General features: G+C 41.8%; 1 protein-coding gene across 4 annotated transcripts in view; it reads right to left on the bottom strand.

Moving 5' to 3' along the window:
- LRGUK (leucine rich repeats and guanylate kinase domain containing) overlaps positions 1-18,336 on the bottom strand; it is an 82,034-nt gene that overhangs the window by 47,532 nt on the left and 16,166 nt on the right. For all 4 annotated transcript variants that reach the window (XM_038402838.2, XM_038402847.2, XM_038402857.2 and 1 more), the window contains exons 8-10: positions 10,886-10,966; positions 8,781-8,867; positions 7,183-7,289 (exon numbers count right to left, since the gene is read on the bottom strand). In XM_038402838.2, the coding sequence (XP_038258766.2) occupies positions 7,183-7,289; positions 8,781-8,867; positions 10,886-10,966 (275 nt within the window). The remainder of the gene's footprint in view (positions 1-7,182; positions 7,290-8,780; positions 8,868-10,885; positions 10,967-18,336) is intronic.

Here is an 18,336-nt window from a genome sequence, read left to right as displayed (position 1 = left end):
GGATTCGGCTCTGATTAATGGGAGGAAGTGGGAGCAAGTCCTCCTGACTGCTCTCAGTTCCAGAATGTTTATGTGCAGAAGACACTCTTAGGTGGACCATTTGCCCTGGATGGAGGTCCAAAAGGAGCTCCCCAGCCCAAGAGGCATATGTCTGATGTTATAACAACAGTTGGAGGAGCTTGAAAGAAAGGAACTCTCAAATATATCTTGGAAGAGTATTCCACCAATTGATCTTGCCAAGGAACAAAGACCTATCTGTTGAGACTGTGTTTGTTCGGTATGTAAATTGTCCTGAGCCATCCCTGAAAACTTCAGAGATGTAATCTGGCATGTTGGGTTACAAAGATACATCCTGCCATATTACCAACAGCTGAAGACAATTTCTTGCTGCAGCTTGAGGACTTATCTGAATTCTTGCAGCAACTTTTTTTTAGGTTCATAAAACTGTCCCCAGGAAGATAAACTTTGCCTGTTCTGGCATCTAGAAAGGCTTCTATAAAATCTATCTGTTGAACTGCAGTCAAAACACACTTTTCAGGAGTGAACTGGAGGCCTAAGCTGCGGACCTTGTGGTCTGCAATTCTGACAGGACCTCATGATAAGAATGACTTCTGACTACCCAATCATTGAGATAAGGGAAGATGATTATCCCTATTTGACAAAGATGGGCAGATATGACCGACATAACCCTTTGGGAATATCTTTGGGGCAAAGAAGAGGCCGACAGGCAGCACACAGTAGTGGTTGTCCTTGACAAGGGGGAGGGATAGCTCAGTGGTTTGAGCATTGGCCTGCTAAACCCAAGGTTGTGAGTTCAATCCTTGAGGGGGCCATTTAGGGATCTAGGGAAAAATTGGGGATTGGTCCTACTTTGAGCAGGGGGATGGCCTCCTGAGGTCCCTTCCAACCCTGATATTCTATGACTATGAAACAAAGAAATCTCTTGTGAGAAGGATGAATTACAATCTGAAAGTTGGTGCCTTGAAGGTCAAGAGTCATAAACAAATCTCTGGAATCTGGGGAGGGAATTATAGCTGCTAGAGTCACCATGCTGGATTTTCTTACATTTCACATAGCTGTTCAGATGTCTGAGATCTAATATTGGTTTCCATCCCCCATTCTTTTTGTGGACCAGAAAGTACTTGGAGTAGAACTGCTCTCACTTGTGCTGTACTGGAACCAGTTCTACAGCCCCTAGACATAGAAGAGAGGCAACCTCCTGCCTGAGAAAATGATCATGAGATGGGTCCCTGAAAAGGGATGGGGAAAGGGGTTGGGAAGGAGGAACAGACATAAACTGGGATTGGGAAGAAGGGACAGATGGTATAACCAGATGTTATGGCCTCCAAAACCCATTTGTTGGATGTTATGCTCTCCCAAGCAGGCTGAAATTGGGCTAGACAGTGTCTAAAGAGGGGAAGGAGGTTGGGAAGGTGGAGCAATAAATCCTTGTTAAGAGGGTGGTTCAGACTGTGGACCAAGCCATCAAAACTGGTGCCTGGATGACACAGCTGTGTTGGATGAGACAGCTGTGGTAGTAGCTGGCATATCTAAGCGTCTTGGCCAGTGGCTTGGGTGGTCTATGGAAGGTAGAATAATAAGCTGGGTGAGATCTCTGTGCCATCTGAGACCTGCTAAACTTTCTTTTATATGCAGGCATATATATCCCGAGAGATCTAAGCGTAGTGCTTCAAGGTATGAAGTGTATCATCTATAGACTCCCAAAACCACTTATGGCCATAAAAAGGAAGATTCTAACCAATAGTCTGCATTTTTGTATGGAAGCCCAACAGCTGAAGCCAAGACACTCATCTCATCATGATGGTGGTGGAAATGGACCGGGCTGTGGTATCAGCTGCATTCAAGCAGGTCCGCATGGATGTTCTTGCTAAAAGCTGACCTTCCTGTGCGATGGCTTTGAATTGTTCATGTGCTTTTTTGGTTAATGTTCAATAAAGATGTTAAATTTGTTATAATTCAGGAAGTCCCATTTGGACAGGAGTGCTTGGTGATTCATTATCCTAAACTGTAATGTCACAGAGGAGTAGCTCTTGTGACCAGAAAGATCAAGATGCCTCTGGTCCTCATTATACGGAGCAGCATTGGTGTTGTGCTGCCTTTCATGTTCATTCACTGCATCCATAACTAAGGAATTTGGTGTGGGACGTATAAATAAAAATTCCAAATCCTTGGAAGGAAGGTAATACTTTTTGCTGGCATGTAGGAGGTGCCATGGTGGGAGGTTAGCAGATCAGTGTGGCTGGCTCAAAGAGAGCCTTATTAATTGGAAAAGCCACTTGCAACAAGGTTGAGGTTTGCAAAATATCTAGGAGTTTATGATGGGAGTCCTGAACTTCCTCAAAAGGAATTTGAAACACGCCCACAACTTGCTTCATCAGGTCCTGCAACTGACAAAACTCATCTGCCATAAAGGTGGAGGGGGCATCATAGCCTCATCAGGGGATGAAGAGGAGATATTTGGATGAGGTTTCACCTCCTCATCAGCCCTTGCCTCATGCTTCTCAAAGGTCTCTTGTACCAACTCTGTCTGATGAGGAGGGAGCAAAGGCACAGGGAAATGGAATTTCCTGTGTTCCCTGCAGTTTGTACTCTGAGCCCTTAGAAACTGTTGGCAGTATAGGACCTAGGGGTCCCCGTAAGATTGCTGGAGAGAGTCCTAGGGCATAGACAGAGATAGCTACCATTGGTCATCCCAACTGGTTGAAAGTGGTGGATGTTTATCCTCGCTTCTTTCAGTATGCAGAGGTGAATAAACACTCTTCAAATAGAGACCTTTGAACTGAAAACTGAGTATCCTAGTCAGAGTCCTCATGCATATTCTCTAAAGGAGGTGATAATTGATCTCCATGAATTATCGAAGTTGGAGAACCAGAAGGACTCAATGAGCTGTGGGTAGCAGGTGACCCAGATGATCTCTGTATCAAAAGGTGTATGATAGCAGTAAGCAGTAAGTGGATATTTCAGTTCATTAGAAACAGAGATCTCTTAAGTATCCGAACTCCTGCGATACCAAAGAACGTAAGAGGTTGGTGTCAGTATGAGATAGGTATCTGTCTTAAGGAATCAGCAGACCCCACTAACATATTCACATGTTGCAGTCCAGGGCATAAGTACCAAGGGTACTGAAGGGTCAAGTAACGCTGAGTTCTTGCTAGTGTGGTTGTGACTACTGGAAGCAAGGGAGATTTTTGGAACCTGTGTTTTTTTAAGTAGCGGTATGAGCCTTAGAAGCAGCCTCAGACATCTTCATGGTATCAGAAGCACTCGGAGCCTCAACAGTGCTCCTTTTGGGGATGATGGTCTTCAGTGACCGAGGCCTCTTTCACAGAGATTTAGCACTTCTGCTTTTCTTATCAGTTTCCATCAACGTGGAGTGCTAGAATCTTGGTACTATAAGCACAGATGCAGACACCCCCATGGAGGTTTTTGGTGACAGGGATCCTGAAATGGCTGAGGTAGTCACCTTCTCCTTTATGTCCCTCGGTGACCAAGATCCTGAGGAAAGTGGGATAGCAGGAACCTTACCCCTAAAAGCTCTTGGTAACCTGAATCTGTAGGTAGATGACGTATTAGCAGTCTCACTCCTTGAAACTCCAGGAGACTGAAATCCAGAGATATACAGCGCAGTACATACAGGAGGGTTCTCAAAGCCCTGATCCAAAGGTGGTTTTAAGGCTTGCTCCATCATGAGAAGCCTGAATTTGATCTCTCTCTTCTGATGAGATCTTCTTTGAAATAAAGTACAGATCTTACATTTCAAAGGAATATGAGTATCTCCCAAACACTTGACACACACAGAGTGTCCATCACTAATCAGGATGGACTCCTGACAGGAAAGACTATATTTAAAGACTGGGGATCCAGGCATACCCCAGAAATAGAGTCCAAAGTGACCCTACTAAACGGGGAAAACAAAGCAAAGGGAAACCATCTACAAATATAAACTATTTACAACTATAACTAACTATGCTAAAGTATTAGTAGAAGGAGACATGCTAGAGACTTAGTCTCAGGCTGACGGTGGTTGAGAAGGAACTGAGGATGGTTTGCCCACACAGCTCTATATAGCCTCAGTGCAGGGCATGAAGATGTGTAGGGCACATGTGCGGGCTGAATGGACACTGCCACCAAAAATCTCTGATCAAAGGCACAGGGCGCAAGAGCACCCGAAGTGCTGCACCCTTAAGGACATAGCTTTTATCCTGATTTTAGACATATTTACAAAACTGCCACAAAAATAATCTTTACAAAATACACCAAGACATTAAAAATGTCAATGTGATAACAATATGCAAAATATTCTCCCTGTATTTTTTACATCAAAAAGTTGCTACTGTGATACATTCAGTTCAAGTCAAGAAACTCTCCCTTCCTTCGCTGTTACTCCATGTTTTCATGTTGCCTTCGCCGTTTCTGCCATTTGCTGTCAGGAAGGGACCAGTTCAACACATGCCAGTGAGAGCAATAACTATTACAGTCAGTGAGTGAATTATTAAAAAGGGACCATTTTAAATATGGGAATTCCATGAAACACATTTAATAACTGGTGATTTCAGAATTTATCTACACACAGTACAGGTGTTCTCATTACCCTCTCAAGGCCATGTCACATGTGACTAATGATGCCAACCCAGCATGTAAAGATAAAATCAGTTTCTTCAATATATTTATAATATATCCCTTATAAATACATATAACACACAAGTTCCTGATACAACCTGGTAAAATGAGGATTTCTCTCTATTGTCATCTCTTGGATAAAGTAGTGTCATATCGTGTAATTATACAATATATAATTACTTGATATGACTACACTTAGAACTCTAATTTCTTTAAATACACTCCTGTTGCTAGACCACAGGAACATGTCCTCAAAGTCCCCATATGTACTGTTTTATCAGAAGAACCCCCACATTACAATAAAGTCTTTAATTACACCATCATACAATTCCGCCCCTCCCCCCGCACAACCTTGCAAGGAGCATCTTGTAAGGTGCGGTGCCCTCAGCTCATTCACTGTGTATTTTGCAACTTGTGGGGCTTTGGCATTCAAAATAATACACAGTTCTCAAAGATTCATAGATTTTTAAGGTCCAAAGTGACCACTGTGATCATTTAGTCTGATCTCCTGTATAATACAGGCCATGGGACTTCAAGTCCAATAGCTGTGGTTGAGCGAGAACATATCTTTGGAAAAACATCCAATCTTAATTTTAAAATTTGCAGTAATGGAAAATCCACCACAATGCTTGTTAAATTGTTCTTATGGTTAATTACCCTCGCTGTTTAAAAAAAAAAATTGTGCCTTATTTCTAATCTCAATTTCTCTAGCTTCAACTTCCAGCCTTTATACCTAACTCATACCTTTGTTTGCTAGACTGAAAAGCTCTCTGTGACAAAATTTCTTTTCCCCATATACTTATATACTGTGACTTAGCCTTCATGTGTATCTAAAAGTTGTAGAAAAAAAATCACATATTATATTGTATTATTTAAATAGTAGAATGTTCTATAATTAAAGACAGTATTGTATTGCCTATGCAGAAAGGGCATTGCACTATGTTAATGATGACATTTCCTAATTGTTGAGTGTACAACTATTTAACTTACAGTTCTTTACATAGTTTTTTAATGGAATTATTAATAATACAGATAAAAAATAAAAATGTCCTGCATGTGATCTAAGGAGATTAATGCAAATGAACTATAAAAATGTGGCTACAAGGAGCATTTTCTAATTTAGAAATTAGAAAAATCATCATTAGGAAGATTTCACTAATGAATGCAGTGCATGCTTTTCCAGATGAGCACTGGCAGGCACTCAAAGCTTAATTAACATTATCAGTTGCTACCTTAAGTGCCTGACTATATGTTTACCTGTTTGTTTATACAGTACTTCTGACTCAATACAGAGATTTACAGACATCTATTCTCCAGCACTGAACTCACATACATACCCATAAAGAAATACCTGAACTGGGCCTATGTCTGTGTTGGAAGGGATGCCAAACATGGATGCCTTCTGGAAAAGCAATTGTGCTAGTCAAGAAATACTCAATTACAGCCCAATCTTGCAAGATGCTAACTGCCTTCTGCAGGCTGCTGGGCCTCTTGAGAACAATCAGAGCCATGGAGACAACGCTCAGCAACTTTCAGGATCAGGTCCATAGAGAGGAAGCCATTCTAACTGTAGGAATCACAATGAGCGTCTTCTAAAAGCCAAAGTGCCCAGTTATGTGTTTAGGTACCCAAATTGGTGCTTAGGTGCTAAAGTAGGCTTTTGGGAACTTAAGTAGCAATGAGTGCCTAAATCTTGACCTTAATAATAATAATGTGCATATCTACAGCACCTTTCATCTGAGTATTTCAAAGCACTTTACAAACATTCAAAAATTAAGAGATGGTGAGCCCAACATTCCTGGGAAATAGATAGTCCCATTTTAGAGATGGAAAATGAAGCAGAGAGAGGTCACACAGCAAGACAACAGCAATGCGGGTAACAGGACCAAGATCTGACTCCCAGTTCTGTGCTTTAACCAGTAGTCAACACCTTTTCCTTCCAAATGCAGAACTGGCCAGAATTCCGTAAATGCAAGCTTGAAAATTTGGCTCTGGGCGTGTAAATTGTGTTCTGAGTTACAAAGTAAAGCTATTTTGCTCACAATGGGATGCCAACAGTTTGAAGGGAAGAAATAAATAGAGTAGAAAGAAGATAAATTTTAGAGCTCTCTTCTCCCTCTGGAGATTTTTAAATCGCCACTGGATATTGATAGAGTGTTTGCATCTTTCATTTATGGTGCAAATGGCCATCTGCTTCAACAGATTGTTTAAAAGAAACAGAGCTGTGGGCAATCTGTCTCAGAGCTTCAAGGTGAGCAACTAACCATTTCATAATCAATTCAACTAAGCAGGATATGCCTAACTTCCAGGCTGACAACAGCAGAGTGCAGAATGCCTACTTTTTGTTAGACTGATTTAATGGTGGAAGAGGGACAGAGAAATGTCCCACTAAATATAACCACATATAAATTTGTTAGTCTCTAAGGTGCCACAAGTACTGCTTTTCTTTTTGCGAATACAGACTAACACGGCTGCTGCTCTGAAACCTGTTTTATCTGAGTGCCACCTACAGGACCAGATGTGAACTGAAGATAAGATTACCTGTCAAAGATCCTCTGTGGCTGAATCATGCTGTACATAATATGGGTCATGTGATCTTTAGCAGCAACTACTTCTGGAGGAGGATCATACTTGTTCACAGCAGCAACCTGTTTCCAGAGTTAGAGGCATAGGAAGGGAAAAGTGATGTCCTTGTTCTTACCTGCAATACCCTGAATAAAGTAGTCTGAATAATGATGACTTCATATTTACAAGAGGCAATCATTATATCTTGCTTGTCTATGATTGCTCGACTATAAAAGGCTTTTTGTGAAATTTAAACTCCGCTCAATAAATAGGTGGAAAGCACCCAAAACTAACTCACCATCTCTCTTAATTTATTCTATCTTTTCTTGGCTGGAGGGATAAGGCTAAGGGATGGGGGTCAGCTCATAAAGTACACACTCATTTTGTCTATATTTCATTATTCATTACTTTTTCTGTTCTTAGTGCTGGTGAAAAATGCCAGATTGAAAGTCATAGAGACAGAAATCCTTCATTTATTCCCAAAAAAAGTGAAAGCTGTGGCACCACCTATGCAAGCTTCTTCCAAAATGGTCCTGAAAATGTACTTCAGCTTTGATCTAGGAGGGAGAGGTGAGGTCAGTCTCTGAGTCCATTCTATTCTTGGTCCATTCTGCTGAAACTTCTAATCATGTTACTGATCAGTGGATTTTTTTTTATGGAGACAGCAGCCCATTAGGAAATAGATTTTGAGCCACTAATTTATTTCATACAGGCCACCAAAACACAGCTATCAGATGGTAGCCCTTTTGGCTACTCCATCCCAGGCAGATTTAAATCAGTGATCTAGCCCCTGTCTACACTTGCTGGGGAATCATATTTGAAAAGAATTCTAATATGGGTGACAAGGCTGGAGTGAACGAGCTAAGGACCATTTTTAAAGAAAGTGTTCTGGCCAAGACTCCAACCTAGGCTAGCAAATTGTTAATCCTGATGATTCTAATATGGGTTTGGCCCATGCGTTCTAGTCCCTTATACACAGGAATCGTGTATTTTGAAATACAGCTCCCCTCTAAGTACAAAAGGAGCCCTAGAAGTGAAACATTCTACAAAGTACCAGGTTATCAACTGGTCCCTCCAGTTATTTCTTGCAGAAGGCTCTTCTAAAATCACATCCTAACTAATAAAAACAGCTAAAAGAATTACCAGTATTTTATAGCTTTCAGACAATTCACTTTGCAGTATAAGATATCTTAAGAAAATAACAGCAGTAACATGGTGATTACATCAAAGCACTTTACAAATATTAACTAATGAATCTAAACTAACGAGGGACTTCTCTAACTGTTAGAATCTAGTTTTTCATTAAGAAATATAGTCTTTATGTAATATTTGTATATTGATAAACTAGAGTTGCTTCTGACAATACAACAGATATATCGTCAGATGTCAGAGTCTTAAAAGCAAAACGGAACTGAACTGATATCTACTGGCTGGAGTGTGGGGAAATTTTTTCCCCTCACATAACGCAATTTTTTTTCTGCACATAAATATTTATGAAAACTAGTTGGATTTACTACCTTTGCCCAGAAGGAAACAGGATTATTTAGTACCATTCCAGAACAGTTGCCATATACCTTTTCTTCCACTTTAATCTTCCTGTGATCCAGCTCTGTTAGTTGGAGCAACATGAAAATCACTAAGAGCCAATATTCTGTTTGTTCCTGGTAGAAATAAGAGAAGCATTCAGTTGTTTTCACTTTTACATATATAAATATTTAAATTCAGATAGCAAATAATATCCCAAAGGCCATTTAAACATAATATAGTATAATGTCTTTCACCACAAAACATCTCAATGTGTTGCATAAACCGATCACTTCCCCCACCACTGAAATGCAGCCACCTCTAGAAAGAAATCAGAGAGCTGTTTACCAGCTTGAAGCAACATTGTATAACAGTTTGGAACAGTAACTGAAGAATAATACCATATCCAACTGAAAATGGACAGGGAACATGGATGGACAGAAAGTAATTACTCATATGGGAATTAGATAACCACCCATGGCTAATACCACTAATCTTGCAAGAAGTGTTACGGGAACTTTTCTTTAGTTAGAATATAAAATATCATCACTATGTATGCTTGTAAATCACTAAAAAAAATAAGTCTGATACATAATAAAAAAGAATCATTAACAATTAAATAGGAAGCTGATATCTTGACAACCTGCTGAAGCATATTAATTCTGAGAAAAGCCAGGTCCTGTTAAACCACTGAAATTCAAAGACAGTCTCAAAGCTGTTTTAAGATAATTGTTGTTTATTTTTCACAAGTAACTGAAAACTCTGTAAATTAACTGGAAAAAATATGCACGTACGCGCGCGCGCGCACACACACATGCATTTTAATGGGGCAAAATTCTGCTCTCAGGAGCTTTGTCTATTGTGATATCAAAGGGGTAGGGACATCATTTGCTATGGGGCAAGGGATGCAACAGACCCCCTTGACCTTGGTTCCCCACCTCCCCAACTTTTCATAGGTCCCTATGCTCCACTTCTCCCCACCCAACTCTGCAACTTTACAGGACATAATATAAAAAAAAGGAGTACTTGTGGCACCTTAGAGACTAACAAATTTATTAGAGCATAAGCTTTCATGAGCTACAGCTCACTTCATCGGGAAGTGAGCTGAGGCTCACGAAAGCTTATGCTCTAATAAATTTGTTAGTCTCTAAGGTGCCACAAGTACTCCTTTTCTTTTTGCGAATACAGACTAACACGGCTGCTACTCTGAAACAGGACATAATATAATCACAGATAATGTTCTAAATGTGTTGCCCCTCCCTCACCCGTCCAGATTTTTTCTGAAACGATGCAGAATGTTGCAAGGTCAGGAAGAGGTGGTGTATTTATGTTCATTCCACTGCATGCAACAACAGACTATTCTCAAGGAAGCCACTACAGAAATCGACAGAGTTATTTTAAAATAGGAGGGAGAAGTTAAGCCCTTAATATTTCTTCCCCAGACATTGGAAATCACTGCGAAGTTCAAAGAGGATCTAAAATCATCAAAGCAGGGTGCTAGGACCTTTAATCTTCAGCACCATCCAGGACACGTTATAAATACATGATGTACAAAGTCAGTACATAAGATTTGACTCCACATGAAAGGTTTCTGTCACTGATAAATGGGCTGTTTTAGCTCATCAATCAGGGAAGATTGTAGGCCCTTGAATGAGAAACAAGTCTATCATAAAGAAAGAAAGAAGATGCCCATTCCAAGGACAGACAAGGTGGATGAGGCTTCTGTTGGTGAGAGAGAAGCTTTCGAGCTTACACGAGAAGAGCTCTGTGTACTCTGTGTACAGCTCAAAAGCCTGTCTCTCTCACCAACAGAGTTTGGTCCAATAAAAGATATTACCTCAAACACCTTCTCTCTCTCTCTCTCTCTCTCTCTCTCTCTCTCATATCCTGGGACTAACAAGCTACAGCGATTCCAAGGAGAGGCAGTTTTAAAAGGTGACTGCTCACTCAGGGTTCGATCCAGCTGCCATTGAAATTAATGGGATACTTTCCATGAACTTCATTGGGAATTGAATCAGGGCCCTAACTCTTTTACATATTTTTAAGAGGGGCATGCCCAGCATCTATTCTGTCCATACATCTCTCTAACTCTTTGACATAGGATGAACTATTCACTGCAAGTATATTTTCAGTTACGTGTTCACCTCTTTCTTACCTGTACTGGGTTCCTTAAGAGATTGAACACTCTGAGGAGAGGCAGGTCTTCAAGATATTCCAGCTCACCCAGTTCAGAAATCTAGTTATTCACAGAAAAAAAACAGTATCAGTAAAAAGCCACATAGCATAAGATAACTATGGGGAGAAAGCATCTTAGTGCCAAACTAAAATGTGGACACGAAAACCCCACTACACCTACCAAAGATGTAACATATCCACGGCATGCAGTAACACACTTCTTGTCACACAACTCAGGTAGCTTCCATAATGCTTGGGTAACTTGCTTAGGCAAGACTGGAAGGTTATTTTAAAAGACAGCTCTCTCCAACCCTTGTACAGTATCTTGCCAAACTCTGAAGTGCCCAATTTTTTTTTTTTTATGTAGTACCTGGACCCTTAGGAAATACACTAAGAATCACCAACACATTTCATATGGGCCATTAAACAAACCGCTATCAGATAGTAGTACTTTCGGCTGAACTGAACTAGCCAGGCAATAGAGTGCCCAGAAAGATTGTGGCTTGCAGTCAGTTCCTGCAGGTTTAGAGTCACAGGCAGGAAAAAAACTCCCTTTCTGTAAAGGACTTTTTTTTTTTTTCGTTTGGTGTCCAAAGCAAAGTCAGAGTGAAGGCCCTCTCTCTAAAACCTGCCTGATTGGTCTTAGCATTCAAAAGCAGCCAATCACAGGACTTGACAATTAAAACAAGATGCGTCATCACCTACCTATACATTACCTGTGTTGAAAAACAACACAAGATACTGAATGATTCTGAATAAATACACAGACAGTGGATTTGTGTGTAGAATGATGCCTAATCAGGAAGTCACCCCATCCCTATTATCTGCACATGCAAGTACTCATTTGTGCACACAATTATCCCTTTGCCTATGCAATCATACATGTTGCATTCACAAATATGGATTTTTTTTTTGCAGTTAAGACCATTATGCCCACTTTTGAAAAACTGGATTGCAAATTGTCGTTGTGGGAGCCAGTTAATGTAAATCTTTTAAATCATTCTGTACTGTTTCAAAAATAGTATCTTTGCTCACTTATTTCACTTTATTTTGTAGGAGTGCTTTATATTTTTAGAGAGTCCTGAACTGATGCTGTGATGAATTGCAGGTTTGGTCTGTACTGCTTCTGAATTGTGAATTTTATTAATTTGTATCATGAATCTACTGTGTCATGGAAAGCTTATAGGCATGTAGATCCACTATGCGTTAGCAGGGCTTGTCATGTCTCTTCTAGGTCAGAGACAATGGTGAGTGCATTGAATGATGGTCTATTCAAATATCTTGGGCTAATAGGTTTGCTCTAGCTGGGAGAAGACATTGCCCCCAGTTGTCTGAAGATGGGGGAGGTTGAGAGCAGTGAGAAATTACCAAAAGGCAGAACAAAAGAAGCAAGTGACCCTAGCAGGAGTCTATAGAGGGAATCACAGAGGAGAATGAACAAACTGGGACTGAACGCCATTTTGTACCAGATTCAGATGAGGGAGGTTGCTGCAGGGGCAGGATAGGCAAGGGGGCAGAAGAGCCCTCCCTGCCTGAGAGAACACAGATGATCCTCCAAGGATTCCCTAGAGAAGAATGAGCTAGCGAGGGACATTGTGTCTAGAGAATTTTATTGTTTGTGTGATCTGTATTTAAGGTGGCCACTCGCACATTCCTGGAATACTGGACGTTCTGGTGCTTCTGGGAATGGTGCGAGCCTACCTCCACCAGCATGATCCCACCTCTGCCAGCGTAACTTTACACGCACAGTTCATGCGAGGTCAAGCCGCAAGGGGATGCCATTCTGAACACACTGCCTTGTCCCCGCCAGCATGGCCTCGCACACATGTTGTGTGTGAGGTCACGCCAGCATGGGCGGAGCACCACACTCTCCATTATGTCATCCCACTTCTGATACTGGACAAAACTTTGTCCGGTTTCATTTCAGCACTGGACAAGGGACAAAGATTACAAAAGCAGGGCAGTCCAGTTTAAAAGTGGACAAGTAGCCTGCTGGTCTATACTCACCTGTGTTTTACATGATTAAATATAAAATGAATAAAGTTGATAGACTTAACAAATGCGTGTGTGTAGATTGCTTCACAACTACTGCATGCCCCTGAGAGAGCCAAACTGTAAACCAGAAGCATCAAACCTTATGGGTGGAGTTCTGGGAGAGGTCTGTGTTTAAACACTGGAGAGTCTGAAGGGTCAGCACTGTGCCTAAAAGGGTAGACAGCGGATTTCAGCATTCAGAGGAGGGTGCCAGATAGAAGGTCTGCACCCTGAAAGTGGTGGAAAGTCTAGGAAACCAGAGATTGGGGTGAAGGCTTGACTCTGTTTGGTCTCCAGGAGTTTAACACACTCCAAAGTATCCAGAACTCAGGGGTTTGGATTCCCCTCCCAGGAGGCCTAGTGGGTGGCTAGAGGGTTGCACGCTAGGATCTCAAACAGATGCATTTAGCTTCTCTGGTATTGCAACCCTCATTTTTTCATGTTCTCATATTATATATATATAAACACACATACATATATCTTCCTACTGTATTTTCCACTGCATGCATCTGATAAAGTGGGTTTTAGACCACAAAAGCTTATGCCCAAATACATTTGTTAGTCTCTAAGTTGCCACAAGTACTCCTTGTTCTTTTTGCTGATACAGACTAACACGGCTACCACTCTGAATATAATATAGGATTCAGAGAACAAAGACCAGCTGTTTCAGACATTTTAAGCTTTCATTCAGTTCAAGCTTTTCTGAAATTGAATAATGGAGAACAAAGACTCTCAAAAATAACCAATTAAAAACAAAAAGAAAAGGAGTACTTGTGGCACCTTAGAGACTAACAAATTTATTAGAGCATAAGCTTTCGTGAGCTTTTTTTCGTGAGAAAAATTTTTCCACCAAATGCATCCGATGAAGTGAGCTGTAGCTCACGAAAGCTTATGCTCTAATAAATTTGTTAGTCTCTAAGGTGCCACAAGTACTCCTTTTCTTTTTGCGAATACAGACTAACACGGCTGCTACTCTGAAACCAATTAAAAACAAGTTGCATGACACAGCTTTACTCAGTGTTCATCCAACTGTCACAACTCCTGATATTAGGACCTCCTGCCTGACCTGAACTCTTCTTAGTTTCTACAACCCCTTAATGATTCCTTCTTGAGATGCTAAAAGCTTCTTGATCTTCCAGAAGAAAAATAAGTAGGTGAGTCAGTTCACCTGGAAATGCATCATCTCTGGAGCAAACAACGCTGCTTGTGCTAGAGGCACACTTACTCCAGTATCCATGTTGCTTCAGTAACAATGTCACTATGTTTTGATTGTGACTACATTAAAAAAACCCTCCTATTTATATCATAGGATGCTGATTTCTCTTTTTATGCAGGAATATTAATCACCAGCTGAAAGGTAGTAATTGGTGTACCTTTTGCATTATATTTTCCAGACCTATTCTTTTGATACTATGAATGAAGAATTCCAACAGAATAGTACTTAAAGGAAAAATGTCCCATTATGGTGAGATAACACAGGTGCCATATTATGATTACAGAGCAGTTAATGAGACACTTGTCTTTAAAACAGACATATTGTACATCTAACCAAGCTAGTGTTATACTAATACTCCAAGTTTTGTTGAATCATGAATTCAGGACAGCTGAAAGGGCCCAGAACAATATCATCTCTGGATAGTTATTTTAACCTCTAGATGTACACAGTTCATGAAGTGGTAGTTGAAGATTTCCCTACACTGTCCCATCAATGTGTCCTACCTACCTCTGGGATAAGAGGAATGCTCAGTCTCTGTGGCCTCATGGAAAAGGGAAACTCAAAAGACTCCACTTATCAGAAAACCTGCCTAGAGTACTGTCGCTCTCTCCCAGGAATGACTGTTACACTAGACACATCTGAAGGATCCTGGAATGCATCTGGGCCTGAAAAAGTTCCATGTGAAGCTACATGATGGGACATGGCCTCCTATAAACCAACAATTCCTTCCTAATGCCAAAGCAGAAAGTCTGAATTCCCTCTGTTTCTTATCTTGTTGGACACCGTTTATTCCACTAGATAGGGGTTTTCCCTCTGGAAGTAGATAATTTATTGTTTCTTGGTTCTGCACCCTAATGTTGTTTTCAGAGGGAAATTTTCCCATAAAATCTTTCTTATTTGCTATATATGTCAAAACCTGCAAAAGATCATAGGGATCAAGGAACAGCCCTTACAGCTCTAAATTCTCTATTTTGACCCTCATAACCACTGTCTAAGATATCTAAATGAGGGCCATAGATCACAATGCTACTCCATTTGCTTAGGGATTAAAATTCAGGGACATAAGAACCATAAGTCCTGCCTCCGATGCATTCAGATGGAAGAAGCTGTGAACACTTTGAAGACTGTTCCAGAGTCAGAACTGGTTCCAGAACTTTCTTCCAACCCTTGAAAGTGAGAGAAGATGAAATCCAGTGTGATCATTTGCGATAACAGAGAAACTCTGCAGTAGTAGGTAACATGGTTTGGAATTTTTAATCAAATACATTGACTCTAATGCCATTGTCAAAAAAAGAACACCAGCCACCTAAGATATTGACTGAACACTGAATAGTTTAATGCAACATTTTCAGGTAAATGAAATTTGAGATTTTACTAATGTTAGCAATATCCCCATAAAGTCATAGAATCATAGAATCATAGAATATCAGGGTTGGAAGGGACCCCAGAAGGTCATCTAGTCCAACCCCCTGCTCAAAGCAGGACCAAGTCCCAGTTAAATCATCCCAGCCAGGGCTTTGTCAAGCCTGACCTTAAAAACCTCTAAGGAAGGAGATTCTACCACCTCCCTAGGTAACGCATTCCAGTGTTTCACCACCCTCTTAGTGAAAAAGTTTTTCCTAATATCCAATCTAAACCTCCCCCATTGCAACTTGAGACCATTACTCCTCGTTCTGTCATCTGCTACCATTGAGAACAGTCTAGAGCCATCCTCTTTGAAACCCCCTTTCAGGTAGTTGAAAGCAGCTATCAAATCCCCCCTCATTCTTCTCTTCTGCAGACTAAACAATCCCAGCTCCCTCAGCCTCTCCTCATAAGTCATGTGCTCTAGACCCCTAATCATTTTCGTTGCCCTTCGTTGTACTCTTTCCAATTTATCCACATCCTTCCTGTAGTGTGGGGCCCAAAACTGGACACAGTACTCCAGATGAGGCCTCACCAGTGTCGAATAGAGGGGAACGATCACGTCCCTCGATCTGCTCGCTATGCCCCTACTTATACATCCCAAAATGCCATTGGCCTTCTTGGCAACAAGGGCACACTGCTGACTCATATCCAGCTTCTCGTCCACTGTCACCCCTAGGTCCTTTTCCGCAGAACTGCTGCCGAGCCATTCGGTCCCTAGTCTGTAGCGGTGCATTGGATTCTTCCATCCTAAGTGCAGGACCCTGCACTTATCCTTATTGAACCTCATTAGATTTCTTTTGGCCCAATCCTCCAATTTGTCTAGGTCCTTCTGTATCCTATCCCTCCCCTCCAGCGTATCTACCACTCCTCCCAGTTTAGTATCATCCGCAAATTTGCTGAGAGTGCAATCCACACCATCCTCCAGATCATTTATGAAGATATTGAACAAAACGGGCCCCAGGACCGACCCCTGGGGCACTCCACTTGACACCGGCTGCCAACTAGACATGGAGCCATTGATCACTACCCGTTGAGCCCGACAATCTAGCCAGCTTTCTACCCACCTTATAGTGCATTCATCCAGCCCATACTTCCTTAACTTGCTGACAAGAATGCTGTGGGAGACCGTGTCAAAAGCTTTGCTAAAGTCAAGAAACAATACATCCACTGCTTTCCCTTCATCCACAGAACCAGTAATCTCATCATAAAAGGCGATTAGATTAGTCAGGCATGACCTTCCCTTGGTGAATCCATGCTGACTGTTCCTGATCACTTTCCTCTCCTCTAAGTGCTTCAGGATTGATTCTTTGAGGACCTGCTCCATGATTTTTCCAGGGACTGAGGTGAGGCTGACCGGCCTGTAGTTCCCAGGATCCTCCTTCTTCCCTTTTTTAAAGATGGGCACTACATTAGCCTTTTTCCAGTCATCCGGGACTTCCCCCGTTCGCCACGAGTTTTCAAAGATAATGGCCAAGGGCTCTGCAATCACAGCCGCCAATTCCTTCAGCACTCTCGGATGCAATTCGTCCGGCCCCATGGACTTGTGCACGTCCAGCTTTTCTAAATAGTCCCTAACCACCTCTATCTCTACAGAGGGCTGGCCATCTCTTCCCCATTTTGTGTTGCCCAGCACAGCAGTCTGGGAGCTGACCTTGTTAGTGAAAACAGAGGCAAAAAAAGCATTGAGTACATTAGCTTTTTCCACATCCTCTGTCACTAGCTTGCCTCCCTCATTCAGTAAGGGGCCCACACTTTCCTTGGCTTTCTTCTTGTTGCCAACATACCTGAAGAAACCCTTCTTGTTACTCTTGACATCTCTTGCTAGCTGCAGCTCCAGGTGCGATTTGGCCCTCCTGATATCTTTCCTACATGCCCGAGCAATATTTTTATACTCTTCCCTGGTCATATGTCCAACCTTCCACTTCCTGTAAGCTTCTTTTTTATGTTTAAGATCCGCTAGGATTTCACCATTAAGCCAAGCTGGTCGCCTGCCATATTTACTATTCTTTCGACTCATCGGGATGGTTTGTCCCTGTAACCTCAACAGGGATTCCTTGAAATACAGCCAGCTCTCCTGGACTCCCTTCCCTTTCATGTTAGTCCCCCAGGGGATCCTGGCCATCTGTTCCCTGAGGGAGTCAAAGTCTGCTTTCCTGAAGTCCAGGGTCCGTATCCTGCTGCTTACCTTTCTTCCCTGCGTCAGGATCCTGAACTCAACCAACTCATGGTCACTGCCTCCCAGATTCCCATCCACTTTTGCTTCCCCCACTAATTCTACCCGGTTTGTGAGCAGCAGGTCGAGAAAAGCGCTCCCCCTAGTTGGCTCCCCTAGCACTTGCACCAGGAAATTGTCCCCTACGCTTTCCAAAAACTTCCTGGATTGTCTATGCACCGCTGTATTGCTCTCCCAGCAGATATCAGGAAAATTAAAGTCACCCATGAGAATCAGGGCATGCGATCTAGTAGCTTCCGTGAGTTGCCGGAAGAAAGCCTCATCCACCTCATCCCCCTGGTCCGGTGGTCTATAGCAGACTCCCACCATGACATCACTCTTGTTGCACACACTTCTAAACTTAATCCAGAGACACTCAGGTTTTTCCACAGTTTCGTACCGGAGCTCTGAGCAGTCATACTGCTCCCTTACATACAGTGCTACTCCCCCACCTTTTCTGCCCTGCCTGTCCTTCCTGAACAGTTTATAACCATCCATGACTGTACTCCAGTCATGTGAGTTATCCCACCAAGTCTCTGTTATTCCAATCACGTCATAATTC

This window comes from Dermochelys coriacea, chromosome 1, assembly GCF_009764565.3.
Source record: "Dermochelys coriacea isolate rDerCor1 chromosome 1, rDerCor1.pri.v4, whole genome shotgun sequence".
NCBI classification, from domain to species: Eukaryota; Metazoa; Chordata; order Testudines; family Dermochelyidae; genus Dermochelys; species Dermochelys coriacea.
This window is presented reverse-complemented; position numbering and strand designations above follow the sequence as displayed.